The sequence below is a fragment of the Cibotium barometz genome, chromosome 40 (assembly GCF_041138505.1).
Source record: "Cibotium barometz isolate CiBa-2024 chromosome 40, ASM4113850v1, whole genome shotgun sequence".
Lineage (NCBI taxonomy): Eukaryota > Viridiplantae > Streptophyta > Polypodiopsida > Cyatheales > Cibotiaceae > Cibotium > Cibotium barometz.
This window is the reverse complement of record NC_141085.1, coordinates 27,735,221-27,754,061: the sequence shown is the minus strand read 5'-3', so window position 1 is coordinate 27,754,061 and position 18,841 is coordinate 27,735,221. Positions and strand designations below refer to the sequence as shown.

At 46.8% G+C, this 18,841-nt stretch overlaps 1 protein-coding gene across 2 annotated transcripts in view; it reads left to right on the top strand.

Annotated features, from left to right (window-relative positions):
- The window catches only part of CYL1 (alpha-N-acetylglucosaminidase family / NAGLU family), a 249,790-nt gene that overhangs the window by 226,455 nt on the left and 4,494 nt on the right, over nucleotides 1-18,841 (top strand). For both annotated transcript variants that reach the window (XR_015262844.1, XM_086779467.1), the window contains exons 17-19: nucleotides 1,640-1,877; nucleotides 3,441-3,519; nucleotides 3,656-3,888. Coding sequence is in view for 1 of the 2 variants with exons in the window: in XM_086779467.1 (XP_086635593.1) it covers nucleotides 1,640-1,877; nucleotides 3,441-3,519; nucleotides 3,656-3,888 (550 nt within the window). In the remaining variant the exon portion in view is untranslated. The remainder of the gene's footprint in view (nucleotides 1-1,639; nucleotides 1,878-3,440; nucleotides 3,520-3,655; nucleotides 3,889-18,841) is intronic.

The window sequence follows — 18,841 nt, the reverse complement described above, 5'->3', positions numbered from 1 at the left end:
TCGACCAAGCAAATGAGTATCCTGGAAGTGCACAATGAGCTCCGAAGGGAGAGCTGCTAGAAGCCATTCACGGGCCTGCGAACGAGAGGGGTGGGAACCATAAACTCTCGCAACAAGGGTGGCTGAAGAGAGGTGAGCTCGTCTTGTGAAAAATTGATGATTCTCCCAGCAAGTGGGGGTGACGAAAGTTTGGCTACAACAGAAGAAGCCATAAAGCCAATCAAAAAAAAAGTGGGCGGCCGACTCGAATCCAGAAAAAATTGCTGCTGAAAAAGAGGCGGGTGCAGAAAAAGGGGGGCAGAGGCGGGAGCAGAAGGGTGGGAGCAGCTGGGGTAGCAAAGGCAGTGGGGCAGGCAGGGGCAGCAGAGGGGCAGGCGGGAGTAGATGGTTTTATCACCCGCCGGGCGTACATGGATGTACACCTATCACATTGGATACATTGTGCCATTGGATAGATCCGGACCTCATCACACCAGCTGCGGATTGAGACAGGGCGATATGTGCATCAGATCTCGGATGACCGCATTTGTCAGCTATGCTACCAGGAGACAGAGTCAGAGGAGCACTACAATTTATGATGTACAGTCTATTATGAGATCTGAGGGAGATATCACTGCCTCTTCCGAGAGGGTTTTGGGCCGTTACGTAGGGTCATGGAGTTTGAGGATCAGGGATGCTTGGGATTGTTCCTACTTGAGCTCAGGAGACACAAAGAGACCCTCTTGGCAGACATGAGACCGAGCCATGATGTACCTAGACAGAGGCTCTTGACAGATTTCTTCAGCACCAACACCAGCAGCCCAGCCCACTTGCCTCCTAATACTTCGTCCATTGGGCCATCAAGACACCAGCCATGCTTCTAGGGAGTCACCATTGATAGAGCACTCATCTTATGTCGTGCTCCTCGACCACGCCCACCAGGATCCCGACCACGGCATCCTCACCATCACCAGATTAGAGCCATTATTACTCGGCATTGGAGGTGCCTACCTCGCTTTTGCGACCTCTCCATTCTAGACAGGCCCATGGTGGAGATAATTGATCTGAGGAGAGGGCATCACTTCAGCCGATCAGCCTACATGGATCTACTTGATATACATTTTCCAATATTTTCTACTCAGTATCATCTAGGAGTCTTACTTACAGTTCTTATAGCTGTAAGATAGTCAGTTTATTGTACTTTCCAGTTTCATTTGGTTGTTCTCTGTGATGAGACACCAACTTCAGATGTATTCTCAGTATTGGTCTCATAGGCCATCATGATCTTTTAGAGACGTTAATATATCATTTCATTTCATTTCTCTCTTTGCACACACTCACACCATGGATCTCTTTGATCCCCAATAGCTTAGGCATGTATCTGTGCAAACCATAACCCTATAACCTACAATATCGTTTTCTTCACTTAGACTGGTTCTGATATAATTTTGAACAATGACAGTCCAAACAGCATGTGTAACTTGGAGCATTCCAGCATGGATGTGTGAAAGTCTAGATGCCTTAGAACCTGCCAACTCTTTGATACAATGTGTGTATGTTTGGTGAGAATTGATCCTTTTTATTACCGTACAATTTTTTCGATAATAAAATTTTAACCCTTTTCTCAAGGAGTCTTATTTTTGTTTTGGAGCATCTACAGGTATGATGTGGTTGATCTTACGAGGCAAGTTCTTGGCAAGTGTGCAAATCAGCTGTATTATGAAATTATTTTAGCATATCAGTCGGGAAGTAACGAAGAGCTGAGAAAGAAAAGTGAGGTGTTATTAGAGCTAGTCTCGGACCTGGATCACTTGCTTGGCTCCAATGATTGCTTTCTGCTGGGAAGCTGGCTTGAGAGTGCAAAGGCTCTGGCAACAGATCAAAATCAGCTCCAAAGGGTAAGGATACTTTTGATGGAAGGTAATTATAGAGAGTTTTTTAGTCTAATGATCTTTTACTGAGGAGTCTGCAATGTTTCGTAATTAATCTATGTCTTTAATCCAATGAACTTGTACTTGTGGAGAAGACTGCATGGACCACCTCTTGCAGACTCGTAACTGCCTTCATCTTATTTCAGTTCTTGAGAACCCTAGTAGTAGACTCTAAGGAGACCTGATTCACCCAAGTATTCATCAAGAGGATTCATGAGACAGAAAAAATCTCACAGCCACATCAAACGTTGAATGTTGAGTGTGGAGTTATTGCTTGGGGATTGAAATGTGTCAAAAGCTAGGCACCATTGTCATTCTTAGTACAAGTAGGGGAGATTGAAGGTATTTAGTATGAGCGAATGCAAGGTGGATCTGTCTATTGAAGACTCTTCAGATCTTGTACATGAGACCTTGTACAGAAAGCTGGTTGGGAGTCTAATCTTGTAATACAGAGCTACACATGAGTTTTGTAGATGGTGTTTTGAGGGAGGACCATTGAAAAGCAAGTAAGCGGGTATTGAAATACATCCAAGGTACTTAAAAGTATGGCACCACCTTCTTTGGGTGCAAAGTCTTGAGTTCTTTTTGTAACCCAAATTGGGCGGAATTTGAACATTGGACACTCAATAATAGGGAATTCTTTTACAAGTGTTCAAGATGCATTTCTTGGATCAGTAAGAAGAAATCTACAGTTGTACTCTCATCAACAAAAGATGAGAATAAAGCTGCTTACGGTGAAACAATACTACAACATGGTAGCCACAGTTGCATGGCCATTTCTTGGAATCTTAGTCAAAGTCCCATGTTTCATGCTCGCAAAAACACATTGAGATTTGCTCTCACTTTGTGCATGAGTTGAGCATGTGTAGAGGGGTCGAGATGGTCTCTAATGCTCGAGGATGCACACATCTTCACAAAGGCTCTTTGCAAAGACTAGATGGAGCGACATCTTCATCAACTTGGTGTCAGACCACAAATGTAATTCAACTTCGTCGGGCCTTGAGGGGAGATGTTAGATATCAATACTCCACCCTCATATTGTAATGACTAGGCACCAGTTAGCTCATTTATGTAAGGTCCCCATTATAAGGATGGTTGAGTAACGTGGATGCTTACATCCGTAGTATTCATGTTTGATTAAGTGGATTATTGGTTAGGAAGACATTAAGGTTGTCTTTCTTTGTGGCATGAGGGTGGGAGCATCTATCTCAATTGATATATGGATAATAAGAGGAGACTTTTATATGGTTGGGGAACGTACATCAAGAGATGACAGGGAAGATTGCGTTTTTTTTAAAGAGTGAGCAGCCTAGGAGCACTTTCTTCTTTCTCAAAGGGGAAGGAGTTGTTGACATGAGGATGAATTTGAGTTACAGCCAGACATCAGTACTTTCAGTCTACATAATAAAGCAGTGGCAGTTTAAGTTCTATGTTTGATCAATCACAATGCTTTCTAATATTTAAATATTTGAGTTTCTGAAATATGGTCTTTATGTCTCCTTGTGTTTTTGGCTTTTTTTACACGTGCAGTATGAGTGGAATGCAAGGACGCAAGTGACTATGTGGTTTGACAACACGGTCGATGAGCCGAGCGTGATACATGACTATGGCAAGTTTTAAACTCTCTCTTCCTAGTCATGACTTCACGTAAGCCTGAAGTTAATTGTAACAGTTCATAACATGCATTCAAGACAATAGACTCTAGTTTATAGCATTGTTTTCATGGAATGCTTTTTGTTTTGCAGCCAACAAATACTGGAGTGGGCTTGTTGGAGACTACTACCTTCCTCGTGTGGCATTGTACCTCAATCTCTTGCAGAAAAGCTTGATGGGCAATGTCTCTTTTCCATTCGATGAATGGCGGAAACGATGGATCTCTCTTACTAATACTTGGCAGTCATCCACAAATGTGTACCCGATAAGAGCAAAGGGTGATACCATAGAGATTGCAGTAACTTTGTCTAAGAAGTATAGCGAGGTACTAAGATGATTCTTTGGAACATATGTATGGCATTCAATTGTATGCACGATTTCATCCTTCATATTATGCAGCTTGTTCGGGAGTTGAGAGTGGACACATTATGGTGCTAGTTTTGGCCTGCCTTGGCAAAAGTAGGCTTTAGCTATATGTAATATTTGCTTAGGGGCCACTTAAAGAAATTAGCTGGAAAAAAAAAACAAATGGATCTAGATTTTTTTCTCTCATGTTTCTATGTTCCTAGTATTCCATGGACAGTTTTGTATCACCCCAATGAGATAGCTATGTTTATGTTTTGTTTCTGTTTTATTTTCCATTCCATGAAGAGATATGCCATGGACGTTATTGTATCACTTTGGTCTCATAGGCCCATTGGGTCTTTAGTGACGCTTAATAGATCTTTCTTTCTTTCTTCCTTTCTCTCTCTCCCCCCCAACACTCCTCTCAGCTTACCATCACCGGTTTTTTCCAGCCTAGAGGGATCGATACGGAGGCACCATATCCCATCACAGTGGATACGGGAGCCTATGCCACAGTGCCCCCTTGCAGCAGGCCCATGGGAATCACATCAAATCGGGCACACACACTCCAGAGAGCTAGAAGCCCTCATCCCATCAGACTCTGGCCACCCCCAGCTCATCAGTCCCAAATTCAGGAGATCCTAGCCCACTATCGAGCAGCCTCATCCTCATAGCAGACTATTGACATCTCTAGCCTTCTTGTATCACCCATGATGGACATCCTGGATGGACCCTTGCTCGGCATACAGGGTATCACTTATTGTACCCTATACCTAGCATAGTAGGATCTAGATTTTTCATCTTGTTTAATCTCAAAGTCAGAGATCTTAGCTTTCAGTTTTTCAGTTTTAATTTAATGTTTCTTTTTCTTATTTCATCCATGACAAGATTTCATGGACACCATGTATACATCATTTTGGCCTCATAGAGCCTTTGGGTCTTTTGAAGACATTAATATAACTCTCTCTCTAACTAGTGCATACCATACTCCAGAGTGGCCCTCAAGTGCTAGCTGTTTGGAGGACTCCAGGGCAAGCCTCAAGTACCTGTGGGGATCCATGTGACTGATGCAATGGAGGTATGTGACTGTCTGGAAGAGTGCATCCACTACCATCGGGGCTACAGCAAACTCTTCCTAGATAATCTGGTGTGGGACTGATGGTTTGCTGCGGATCATACGGGAGAACATCATGACCCGGGGCCTCTCAACTCGCTGCCAATCCTCATCGGATAAATCTGGCCCCCAGAAGGTTGCTCCATACATCAAGGCTGGTGTGACAAGGGTGTCAAAAAGCCAACCCTTCGTTCTGGGCTCCTGGAAATGTGCCTAGAAGCACTACCGCTCAAGTAAGCTCAAGGCTCTATTCCAAACAGTGACATACTGGCACAGGCTATGGGAGCTTCCACTAGATAGATACCCCAGACTAGCCCTATAGTCCTCGAGACAGCTGACACTCAAGCGAGATACAGAGTGCTGGTATGCATAGGTAGGCACTTGGTTTGGCATGCACGGTATGCAGATGGAGGCACTCCCCCTGTTCTAGTACAACATAGAGGCCCCGTCATTTGCTCTCAACCACATAGAGCGGAACAGGGTTATGAGGAAGGACATTGTCAGACTGGATACTCTGAGGACATGGAGTTCACCTAGTCGTCCACTCGGGACGAAGATGGTCTTCTACAGAGATCACCTCCTATGACTCACAGAGGATGGTTTCATCATCCCCCCATGCTACATGGACACACACCTATCTATTGGGGTGAGATGTGCGATCGGCCAGATCCACACCTTGTCCCACACCAGCTGAGAGTGGAGACTGCCAGATATGGGTCCATGGCGGCTGCACCAAAGGACAGGATATGCCAGCTCTATCACACAAAGCCCGAGACAGAGGATCATTACATATGCCAATGCCCTGTATACTATCAGAGTCGGGGGAGGTTCCACTACCTCTTCCGAGCAAAGATGCGTGGGAATTTTTCTTCTAGAGCTCCGCAGACACAAGGAGTCCTTTGTCAGATCCAAATTAGTTGTACTTGCTCGAGGACTAGCACAGAGAGCTCTTACCGACTTCTTCCATACCAGCACTCCGAGGGCCGATCCACCCACCATACCCGGACCACAGGCTAGTCCAGGAGGTCGGCCGAGAGGTGTGACACTCGACAGAGCCACTGAGTTATGCAGAGCTCAACGCCCCAGACCCAAGGCCCTCGCCCACGGCCATGCCACCACAGGATGATCCGGGCCATCATCTCTCATCATCGCAGGACCTTCTCGTGCCGGCTCAGTTTTACCACCTTGAGCACCATGTCACAGCGGCCCATGAGGGATGTATTAGGGTGATATGAGAGCTCTTTGCTTATGTACCTAGATCAGATTTTATAGCTCTGGATTTTTATTATCTTTCTTTATTACTATTTTGTACCCAGGATGATGTACCTCATGGATATGATGTAACCTTTTGGTCTCATAGGTCATTTTCGCCTTTTGAAGACATTAATACAATGCCCCTCTCTCTCTCTCTCTCTCTCTCTCTCTCTCTCTCTCTCTCCCTTTGTTCGCTTCCGCCGCCCCTCTCTCTCCCTTTGTTCGCTTCCGCCGCCTCTCTCTCTCTCTCTCTCTCTCTTCACTGTTCGCCCGCCTCTCTCCCGCCTGGGCTGGCCCGTCCCTCTGCCTCCCTCTTCCCACCCACCCTTCCTCAGGCCCCCAAGGCAGCAACATAACTCTCTCTCTGCTGAATCTCTTCTCTCTTTCTCTTTTCCCTACATGGCTTGAAACCCCCCCCCCCCCACCGCCTCCGTGCTGCTGCTGTTTCGCGCTGCGCGCAGGTGTCATGGATTAATTTCCAGTCCATTGGCTGTGGGAAGTTCTGCAAAAAGTCATGGCCAAGACCGGAGTTAAAGAGGAGCTCATGAAGGTGGAGGACAAGCTCAGCACAATTATCAAAGAAAACAAGAAGATGGTCGACTCTTCCGTTACCGCAATCATAAACCACCTCTCCAAACTCAAGAAGGGATTTGACAAAATCCAAGAGCTCGAAGAGAGAACATCCAAGCAAGAGGCTGAGATTTCAGCCTTAAAGGAGGAACTAGTGGAGGCCAAATTGCATGCTGAAAGTCAAGCGGCTGAAATCTCAGCCCTCAAAAAGGAGTTGGAAGCCACTTCAAAAGGCAAGCTTGAGGATGGAAAATTTCAGCCCTCCTTTATTGAAGAGCTGAATACCATCAAGGAACAAATGAGGATCATTCGAGAGGAGGAGGAGCAACATAAAGAGAAGACATCTTCATGGGTGGAGGTGATCACAAAGACAAAAGAAGATGGACGAGGCGGAGAAATGGATCGAGGAAGGGGAAACCAAGGAGCTCTTCTCTATGATGGGCATTGAAACCACTCACACAAAGGCATGGAGAGTGGGAAAGACGAGAGAGAAGGTAGTGGCGAATCTTCTAAGGATTGAGCACTTATCATTCGTTTCCCCTCCATGGAGGCGAAGAATGACTTCTTGAAGAGACGTCCTACACTCAAGAAGACGGGAATATATCTTGGAGATGACCTCACACTCTCGCAACTTGCCCACATGAAAGAAGTTATGCCCGAGATAAGGGCAGCCCGAGAGAAAGGGAAAGTGGCCTTCTATAGAGATGGTAAGAGTGGTAATTATGGAGAGGCTCTCTTCATGACGGCGTGAGACCTATGGGACTACACTCAAAGTTGCTACTTGGAATTGTAATGGATCTCTACGCCTTGATGTAGGGGCTTTTGAGGATAGTTTCACTGGGAGGGACATCATCTTCTACTGTGAGACGCATCAGGCTCCTGGACAGTCCATGCCACATGTTAGTGGATACCGATGTGGGAGACAGCTTGTAGACAGGAGACTCGTTCAGAGCATAGAGGACAGGGCTCAGGAGGAGTGGCAGTATTGTTTAGAGAGGAGCTACAGCCACTAATACATATAGTCCGCAGAGATGAGCAGGCTAGGTACATGTGGGTTAGACTGAGGGCAGAGACAGGGAGATATCTCTACATTGCTATATGCTATTTTGCTCCTAGTACATCAGTGTATGCATCACCTAGCGGGCAATCTCCCTTCTCTATTTTGGATGATGACATTTGGGAGTTCTCCAGGGATGGTGACATCATTCTCCTGAGGGACTTCAATGCCAGGACCACCCATAACCAGACAGTATTCTATGATACCTCAGAGGAGATGTTGAGGGAGCTTGATGTTAGGGATATGGGCCTATCTAGACTCTCACAGGATGAGGAACATACAGTGTATGGGCGGTATTTGATAGACATGGGGACTGCACATGGATTGGCCATCCTGAATGGCCTACAGAGATTCCCGACAGCGGGCGGTTTCACTAGCTTTCCACATCGGCATGGTGCTAGTGCAGTGGACTATGTTATGGCTCAGCCCAGTCTCATTCCCTCTTTTCAGGATTTTATGATAGGCACTAGGCCGGTTGGAATAGCAGTGGATCATGCTATCTTGTCCTTCACTCTCACATTTCAGTTCAGCACCGCTCCATTGGGACAGGTCTCCACACACACTCGTTATACCTTTACGAGGGAGACTGACACCGTGTACACGGATGAGATATACAGACGCTTATGTGCCGAGGAGCCGGGACGGCCATTAGATGAGCTCACTCAGATATTGATAGGGACGCTTCATGCTGCAGCATTAGAGGCATATCCCCATAGTCAGCCTACACGGAGACGATCTGGGAACATGCCCCAGAACAGCTGGTATGATGAGGAGTGCAGAGAGACGAGGATCAGATTACAGAGAGAGGTGCTCATGGGTGTTACCACTCACAGACAGTCACACGGATTACCTTCCGGCACCTAGTGCGACGGAAGAAGAGGGCTTATCTTGCTCAGTTAGAGAGGGATTTGTACCAGTTGTTTATGAGTCAGGACTCAAGCGAGGCATGGAGACTATTCCATGAGCATTCACCATCACCAGCCATTACCTCCACAGAGATTTGGGGTGAGTATGCAGCATCCCTGTACACAGCACCAGGACAGCCGCCCCTGCCAGACCCATCGGAGCCATGCCCAGAGACGTGTGCTTTCTTTACTGCTGAGATGGTAAGGAAAGCTATTGACAGGATGAGGACTGGGAGAGCATATGATCATGATGGTTTGGTAGCAGAGCACTTTATTCATGCCAGAGATATGCTTGCAGAGCTTATTGCTAGGATGTTTAATCGAGCCATGTGTGAGGGTTTTCCTGAGACTTGGAATATGTCCACGATTGTGCCTATCTTCAAGTCAGGGGATCCCATGCTTCCTGGGAATTATCGTACCATCATGATTGGTCACACATTGGCTAGATTATATGCATCTATTCTTGAGCAGGAGTTGAGTAGATGGGCAGAGAGAGAGGGCATACGTGCATCAGGGTAGGCAGGGTTCAGGAGAGGTTTCTCCACTCTTGACCATATCTTGACACTCAGAGCTATTATTGAGGAGGGCAAATTATATGGCAGGAGGATTTATTGTTGCTTTGTGGATTTTCGCAAAGATTTTGACAAAGTACCGAGAGCCAGACTGATGCGCAGACTACATGAGATGGGAGTGCCCACATAGCTGATTTGGGGAATCATGGCTTTATACAGGACAGTTGTGGGGCAGGTACGTACTACTTAGGGTATATCTGAGATGGTTCACTCCACTATTGGGGTGAAACAGGGCTGCCCCCTTTCTCCCACCTTATTTGGGATGTATGTGGATGAGGTTTCGGACTATGTAGAGCGGGAGGGTGACAGAGGAGCACAGCTAGCAGGGACATGGATTCCGTTGTTATTGTATGCTGATGATATTGTGCTGACCTCAGATTCTCCATAGGGGATGCAGCGTCATTTGGATGCATATAGTGGATTGTCTGTTAACCTTGGTAAAACCAAGGTGATGGTTTTTAACACCACAGCACAGTGGGTTAGGAGGTCAGTACCCACCTTTACATATGGTTAGGAGAGACAGTGGAGTATACAGATGCATATACTTACCTTGGTGTGGTTTTTAGTGGCCCACTGTTTTCCTTGAGGAGAGCAGCGAAGACCAGATTGACCAGAGCTTATGCAACATTGGGGAGACTAGAGAGGATGTGTTCGCAGGTTCAGTTTCAGGAACCTCAAACAAAGCTCTGGCTTTTTGACACTTTGGTCACTTCAGCCATGCTGTATGGAGTGAAGATATGGGGACCCTCAGTGGATCACCACAGCCGAGCTGGTAGCACTGATGGATGGAGATTTATGGAGAGGCCCTTGGTTTCTATGATTTCTCGGATGATTAGGGCCAAGGCCTCTATACCACATGATATTATCGGTGCAGAGATGGCTACCCCCCCATTGGTAGTAGAGGCACTCACTCGATCAGTCTCCTTTATACATAGCACTTGGGCTCTCCCTAGAGACAGATATGCTCGCTTAGCCCTGGAGTCTTCACGACAGTTGGCATCACAGGGAGACGGATCATGTTGGTATGCACAGATGACAGCTTGGTTCCAACTGCATGGCTTTAGTATGGACAGGCTACCTCCATTTCAGTACTCCTTGGATGCACCCTCCCTCTCTCTCACACAGGCAGAGATTACCAGACTTATCAGGCATGACTCGACTCAGCTGGACACTAGGAGGACATGGATACAGCCGACACACGAGCTTGGTACAAAGATGGCTTTCTATAGAGATCATCTTCTTCAGCTCACGGAGGATGGGTTTGTGATTAGACCCAGCTACATGGATACTCATCTTTCTCATGGGGTACGGTGTGCTATTGGTCAGATGCGCACATCCTCACACCAGCTAGAGATTGAGACTGGCAGATTCAGAGGAGTACCAGCTGAGGCTAGGATTTGTCAGCTGTGCCAGATGGAGCCAGAGACAGAGTTACATTACATATGTCACTGTCCAGTATATTATGAGATACGAGGCCGTTTTCACTGCCTGTTTAGAGAGGGTTTCGGACCACTTTCTAGAGTCGTGAGATACCACGATCAGAGATGCCTCAGATTTTACTTGCTGGAGCTGCGTAGACATAGAGAGGGTCTCTTGAGAGGGAGGGGATCAGAGAGGGAGACACACCTACAGAGGCAGATTACAGACTTCTTTTGACCAGAGATTGAGCAGTCAGGCTAGCAGGCATTGCAGCTAGCCCGAGAATATAGCCGCACCAGAGGTACACTGATTGATCGGGCTATAGAGCTGGAGCGCTCCGGCCCATCTTGACACCAGCAGAGACTACAACAGAGGATCGGGACCATACTAGCACGGCATGGGAGACGTCCAGTCAGAGTACTCACCATAGAGGACATTGAGGATATCCACCATCGACCGATGAGAGACGTCTTTGGATAGTGATGTGTATGATGCTTACCTTTGTTGCTGGAGTTTTCCTCCCAGATGTTATCCATTAGGAGCTCCTAGTACCGTACTTTTCCTCATAGTTGTTTCAGTTTCAGTTAGTTGTTTAGTTGTTTTTAGCTTTTCTTACACAGACATTGTATTAGATCCACCAATTGTTGTAACCTTTTTGGTCTCATAGGTCATTTTGGCCTTCTGAAGACGTTAATATATCATTTCATTTCTCTCTCTCTCTCTCTCTCTCTCTCTCTCTCTCTCTCTCTCATTATTGTACCACTTTGGTCTCATAGGCCCATTGGGTCTTTAGTAGACGCTTAATATATCTTTCTTTCTTTCTTTCTTTCTCTATATATATGTATGTATGTATGTATGTATGTATGTAGCACTATTGAAGCTGCACAATGGTTGAGCCAAGGACCACGAGGACCTCTACATGGAGCATTTTTCACATGGATCCACCACTTTGGCCCCTATCCTTGCACAGATCTTCAATAGGGCTTTGTGTGAAGGCATACCATTGTCTCTATCCATAAGGCACAAGACCCTACGGACCCTAATAACTACCGGACTAGCCACACCTTGCCAAGATCTATGGCGTTGTATTTGTGACACACCTTACTTGTAGGATAGCATGTACAGGCCCATGGCAAGCGCAGGTGCCACGTGGCAATGATAGTGTGGCAATGACACATGGCAATGATGACATGCGGCGATGACATGGCAAGTTGTGGACGTGGTTGCTGACAACAGTAAAACAAATTAACTAGTAGCATTGGTGCATATATATACGTGGGTAGCCAAATCGTCATAATCATCTACTTTCCTCAGTGTTGTACTTCACAGAGCATTTCTCTGTAGGTGAAGTGCTAGCCATGAGTGCATAATAGGTCACAAGGCTACAATTGACGTTTTCACTCAGCCATATCTCTTGCACAATGAATTCAGTTGTAATCATTCTTTTCTTTTTTTCCGACTGGACTTAGGCCCTAGATCCTCCCATAGTTACCATTTTTACTGCCCGTAGGCGCATGCTTGTAGGCGATGCCGCTGAGGAAGCACCATGTGGGTTTTGAACCCCAAAACTTCTTGGTCCTAGACAAACACCTCTACCTCTTGAGCTATCACCTCATTGGTGTACTCATCATTTTCTTGTACATAATACAGACAATAGTTTAGGACTCTTGTGTGTGAGGTGTGATTCAGCCACAGTCTTCTTTCCATCTCTGAAAACCCTAGCACATAGGCACAAGAGCTTAGTGAATCTACAATTTTTTCCTTTTTCAGCACCCGTGTGCGTTGACTGCTTGGATAGGCTAGAGTCCCTATGCTCCAGGAGCGGCACAAGTCCGGGTTTGGGAAAGTCGTTATTTGGGTTCTTTGTAGTATTTTTTTCTTTTCTGGTGCCCACGTGCATTGGCTGTTTGGATAGGGTAGAGTCCCTAGGCTCCAAGAGAGGCACAAGTCAACGTATACCCTAACGAGGTTTTATAGACGTAACATCATACGCATCCCATGACCGCAACAGACTATGGCTAGCAACTCACCACTCAACCGTAGAGTCCTCCAGACTCACCCACGAGCCTGAGGTCTGATCGTGGCAAGCGGTTTCCACATAGACATGGTGCTAGCACAGTGGATTATGTTATGGCTATGCCGAGCTTTGTTTCATGCATTGAGGACTTCACAGTTGGATCTCGGCCCATTGGGGTAGTAGTGGATCATGCATTGTTGACATTGACCATCTCTTTTCACTTTACCATAGCTCAGAGGACACGAGGGGCAGATCACACTCGATATACTTTTACTTCAGAGACTGATGCTGTCTTTAGCGATGGGATTTATAAACGTCTGTACACAGAGGAGCCAGGGAGACCTTTGGAGGAGCTGACCCATATACTGACAAAGACTTTACAGGATGCAGCGAGAGAGGCATATCCACATACTCAGCCTGGACAGAGACGCCCCTTCACACTTGGAGATGTCCACACATCATTATCTCTATCCGGGCACCCCAAATGTGAATCATTTAATATTTTGGCTCAGCAACCACCATGCCCACACTTGTGCTGTTCCATTTTCACAGGGCCATGACATCCAGTGCGACAACCAGCGTTGTATAGCTATTGCTCAGAACTTGATCTTCCATGCCCAGACCAAGCATATATGATATAGAGATACAATATCACTTAGAAGTTCCACCAAAAAGTACTTGAAAATAAGCATCATGACTTAATTCATAAGACTTTTGACCAATATGTGTGCAAATTTAGACTTCAATCCCACTTAGCAAAAGCCTACAAACAGGCATGGAGCACCCATCAACCTTGGGCCCGACACTATCCTTGCTCAAGGGATCGTGGATAACGCACTTTTGTTTATCTTCCAACCTTACTATTGGTGGTGGGTAAAATCCTAGCCATCCAGGTGGCTTCCCTTGCTCAAAGTCGCCATCGTTGATCGACTACATCATTACTGCTAGATGACTTCAAGGAATTACTGCCCACTGACTCCATCTATCTCCGGTGCACACTAACCGTGCATGCTAACATGGAGAAAAAGAGTAATAGAAAAGTGACAAGTTATGGTCTAGAAAGATAGGAATGGTTAAAGAAAGGATTTTACGGTGGATGGGAGGGCTGATATGAGGTTTATCACTGGCATAGGCGGAGAACTTGGCGAGGGCGCATGCAAAGCTCACACAAACCTGCCAATGAGGTGATAGCTCAAGTGATAGAGATGTTTGTCTAGGACCAGGAGGTCTTGGGTTCAAAACCCCACAAGGTGCTTCCTTGGCGGCGGCATCCTACGGGTGGTGGAAAATTGGTAACTATGGGAGGATCTTGGGCCTAAGACCACCAATTGGGAAAAAAAAATTACACAAACCTACAACTATGAGTCAACAATAAGGAGAGTGAGAAAAGTTTTTTTTTAAAAAGCATGCATGCTTTAATTTTGTGTTTTTCTTAAAGCTTGGGCTAAAAATGAAGCCCCTTCACTTTAGCACAAGAGAAAGTAAGCTAACTCCTAGTTTTCTCCTTCTTTAACCTACACACCACTTTTTTTTCTTTTTTTCTTTTTCAGAAAGAGACTTCTATTATGAGAAAAACATACCACAATCACAGCTATAAGCCAGAAAAGAATAGAATCACCCCAATATGTAAGGTGATTTCAACCACTGAGGAGCATCATGATCATGTAAGACCTGTGGTACTAGAGGAAAAGAAGATGCCATGGTCCCACTCCCGCATAAATATCACGCGCTTAGCCTGCACAAAACGAGAGGGCCCCTGAATGTGAGCCCAAGTAGCCATAAGAGTATGGATGATATCACCCCATATAGTACTAATGCACCACTTTTTAAAAAAGCGACCATTCTATTTTTGGCTCTCTCCCTTTGCGGCCATTTGTGGGTGGATTATTCTTGTGTGGCCATCCATCCACCTTCTGACTGCCATTTTCTTGTTGCCCGGCCACCTACCCAACCTGCCCACCATCTGCCTACGTGTCCCAGGTCGTTGCCTGCTGCCCATGCTGCACTGCATGCCATGTTGTTGCGTGACCTGGCCCTGCTGCAAGGCCTGCAAGGCCTGATAGGGTGTGCCTTTTGCTGCATGGCCTCTACTCTGGCTGGCCCCTTGGCTGCGGCCACCCTTGGCTTGCTTTGGGCTTGGCTTAGCTGGCTTGCATAGCCAATCCCCTATGGGCTAGCCTTGGGTCATAGCCCTAGCCGCCCTTGCCTACCTCATGGCAACTCCACCCGCTTCATGTGCCTCAGGCTACCATCTCCCCCCTCTCCTTGTGCCACACAGACACATACACGTTGCTTTTTTGCCCTTGTCTGCTAGCAAAATAGGGCAAAACCTCCATGGGGGTGGGGGGGTGGTTGGGGGTTGGTGATTGGTTTTGGGGTTGTTGAATCTACCAACCATATCATGGTTTGTGGTCATTGTTGCAAATCAAGACATCCCAGGAGAGCCAAGAGCTGTGGGAGATGGAAGATCTCCATGGTGTGTGCAGAAAAAGAGAGAGAAAGAAAGAAAGAAAGATATATTAAGCGTCTACTAAAGACCCAATGGGCCTATGAGACCAACGTGATACAATAATGTCCATGGCATATCTCATCATGGAATACTAGAAACTAGGGTGATACAAAACTGTCCATGGAAACTCATCATGGAATACTAGAAACATGAGAGCAGTATCAACTCCGAGTAGATGGTATACCACTCTCCAAAATATCAAGCATGGGGCTAATGAGTATGGCCGAGAGGTCTCCCTCAACTATGCCACATGGAAAGGTAGCTCAATGGCGGTGGAGCATGTCCTGGATCTGGAGCTAATGAAGTGATCGTGGCTGACGACCGAGGGGCCAGGGGCGTCGGGCACGCTGGAGTGTAGAGGCTCGGTCCGAGGTAACTCCTCTCGGGCGAGGTAGGTCCGGAGCAACTCATGGAGAGTCCACAAGATCCACTATATCGGTATCCTCCAGCTCCTGGGTCCGGAAGAAACTGTTGATGGTTGGCTGGCGAGGGAGGGAGCGGGGTGGTTGGGGCCAAAGCTCTCTCAAGAAGGTGTCCTTGTGTTTGCAAAGCTCAACCTGGAAGAGGCCTAGGCAACGTTGGTCCTGGAAGTCAATGATCCTGGAGAGTGGACCAAATCCTTCATGACATAGACAGTGAAAGCTCCTACAGATCTCATAGTATATTGGGCAGCGGCATATGTAATGATCCTCCGTTCTCAACCTCTGTGTGGCATAACCGGCAGGTCCTCTCCTCTCTGGGTCTCCGTATGAGCTTCCCGGCTCTGAAGACACGCTTAGCTCTACCTGTCTCCACTCTGAGGCGGTGGGATGAAACCCGTATCTAACCAATGGCAATCCGCACGGCATGGGACATGTGAACACTCAAGTAGCCTAGCTTCTCGATGAATCCATCCTCAGTGAGTGCAAGGAAGTGATCTCTGTAGAAGTGCATCTTCATGGGGAACTCCGGAGGTGTGATCCATGTGCACTGGGTGTAGAGGCTAAGAAGATCTAACCGGATAACCCAGTTGGTATCCTCGTGAGAGAACTGGAGAAAAGGGGAGTCCAAATTGTACTGAAGGGGGGGTAGGCGGTCCATGCGGAGCCCATATACTGAGAACCAAGTGGAAACTAGTGTGTACCATACTCCAGAGAACCAAGTGGAAACTAGTGCATACCATACTGAAGGGGGAGTAGGCGGTCCATGCGGAGCCCATATACTGAGAACCAAGTGGAAACTAGTGCGTACCATACTCCAGAGTGGCCCTCAAGTGCTAGCTGTCTTGAGGACTCCAGGGCAAGCCTCGAGTACCTGTGGGGATCCATGTGACTGATGTGATGGAGGTATGTGGCTATCTGGGAGAATGCATCCACTACCACCGAGGTTGCAGCAAACTCTGCCTGGATAATCTAGTGTGGGACTGATGGTTTGCTACGGATCATACAGGAGAACATCATGACCTAGGGCCTCTCAACTCACTGCCAATCCTCATCGGATAAATCTAGCCCCCAGAAGGCTTCTCCATACATCAACGTTGGTGTGACAAGGGTGTCAAAAAGCCAACCCTTCGTCCTAGGCTCCTAGAAATGTGCCTAGAAGCACTGTCGCTCAAGTAAGCTCAAGGCTGCATATCCCCGTGTCACTCTGGCAGGTGCTGCGGGAAGCATGGTGAAGCGTGGGCCACTGAAAGTGACACCAAGGTAGACATAGGATGAGACAATCTCCACAGGATCCCCTCTATATGTGAAGCTCAATCTGGTTGTGAAGGGGCGAGAGGTATCAAAGACCATTACCTGGTTTTACCAAGGTTCACAGAGAGGTTCCACTGAGTGCAAAAGTCCTCTAAGGCATCCAACTGTCTCTGAAGCCCCTCAGTTGAGTCTAAGAGGAGGAGGATGTCATCTGCATGAAGTAGTATGGGGATCAATATACTTGCTAGTGTGGGACAAGCCCCGCCTAATCTGTTAATGAAGCTCGAGATCTCATCAATGTAGAGGCCGAAAAGAGTGAGTGATAGAGGGCAGCCCTGTTTCACTCCAATAGTACTGAAAATCTCCTGTGATGTACCTCCTGGGGCTCTCACTCGTCCGGTGACGGACTCGTAGAGGGCGATGATGCTCCAAACCATGTCAGATGGGACTCCTATCTCCTGTAGATAGTGTAGGAGAGGGGCTTGGGGTACAGTATCAAAAGCTTTGCGGAAATCCACAAAGCAGCAGTAAATCCTCTGGTGTCGTGCTCTACCCTCCTCGATGATGGCACGGAGGGTGAAGATGTAGTCAAGAGTAGAGTAGCTCCTCCAAAATCCATCCTATCCTGAAGCTCTACGTCCCTGGCTCTCTGCAAATGAACTGAGCTCCGCCTCTACACTGATCCATAGAGTTTGGCCAATGTGTGGCCAATCATGATCGTCCTGTAATTATTAGGATCAAGTGGATCTCCGGCTTTGAAAATGGGAGTGATGGTGTTGGTGGACCAAGAGGATGGAAATCCTTCACAAAGGGCTCTATTGAACATGTAGGCTAGTAGGGGCGCCAAGGTATCATCGGCATGCGATATGTACTCGGCAGTGAGTCCCTCATGATCTTGGGCTTGCCCATTGCGTAGTTTGTTAATGGCCTCGAGGACCATGCCCTTTGTGAAGGTGGAGGTGGTGGGACAGGATCTAGTGGTGGGGGTAGGGGTGGCTGATGGGGGTAGGGGTGGTTGATGGGGGATATGATAGAGAGAGCTGATGGGGGATATGATAGAGGGAGCGTGCATAGGAGTGCCATGTGTCCGAGCATTTGATAGGTGTGGGAGGGCGATGTTCTCGGAGTTTCCTCCAAGCCTCTTTGCAGTTCGGCCCTAAGAAAAGTCGGTATAACTCATCCTCTTTCCGAGTGTAGAACTCCCGTTTCTTGCATAGAGAAAGAAGAAAGAAGAAAGTTGTATTAACATCTACTAGAGGCCGAACTCGACCTATGAGACAAATCAATGTACAACTGTCAATGTCTTCTAGATGTCCATTAAAAAAAGGACAAAATGAACATGAAATAAAGTATGAAAGTACTGAGCTAGTGGGGGGGTGTGATGGATGGAGCACTACTGCTAGAGGCTGAGAGAGAGAGAGAGAGAGAGAGAGAGAACAAGGCTTTCAGTAGTATTTGCACGACTCAATGATAGCTTGATTAGATGTGATGTATAGCTTCACCAAGTATAATTCTTTTATAGATTTAGAGGTTCCTTTGAGCGACATCATAGATTATGTCAAACCGGTATATAATATCTTGATATTATTCCACTCTAAGAGTGGGTTCACACACTCTTTACTCGATCACTCACATAAGTGAGTGTTCACGAACACATAGAAGAACAGTAGTCTTCTTAGTGACTGTTCACACACAAGCCACACAGGGATACAGACACTGGGACTCCAATATACCCAACAAACCCCCCTTCAGAGTCAAGGTGGTGTCTTATGAAGTGGCCTTCATATTTATGGTGATTTTGGCCCTTGACTACAACACGTGATACAAAAGATTAGAGTGTGCC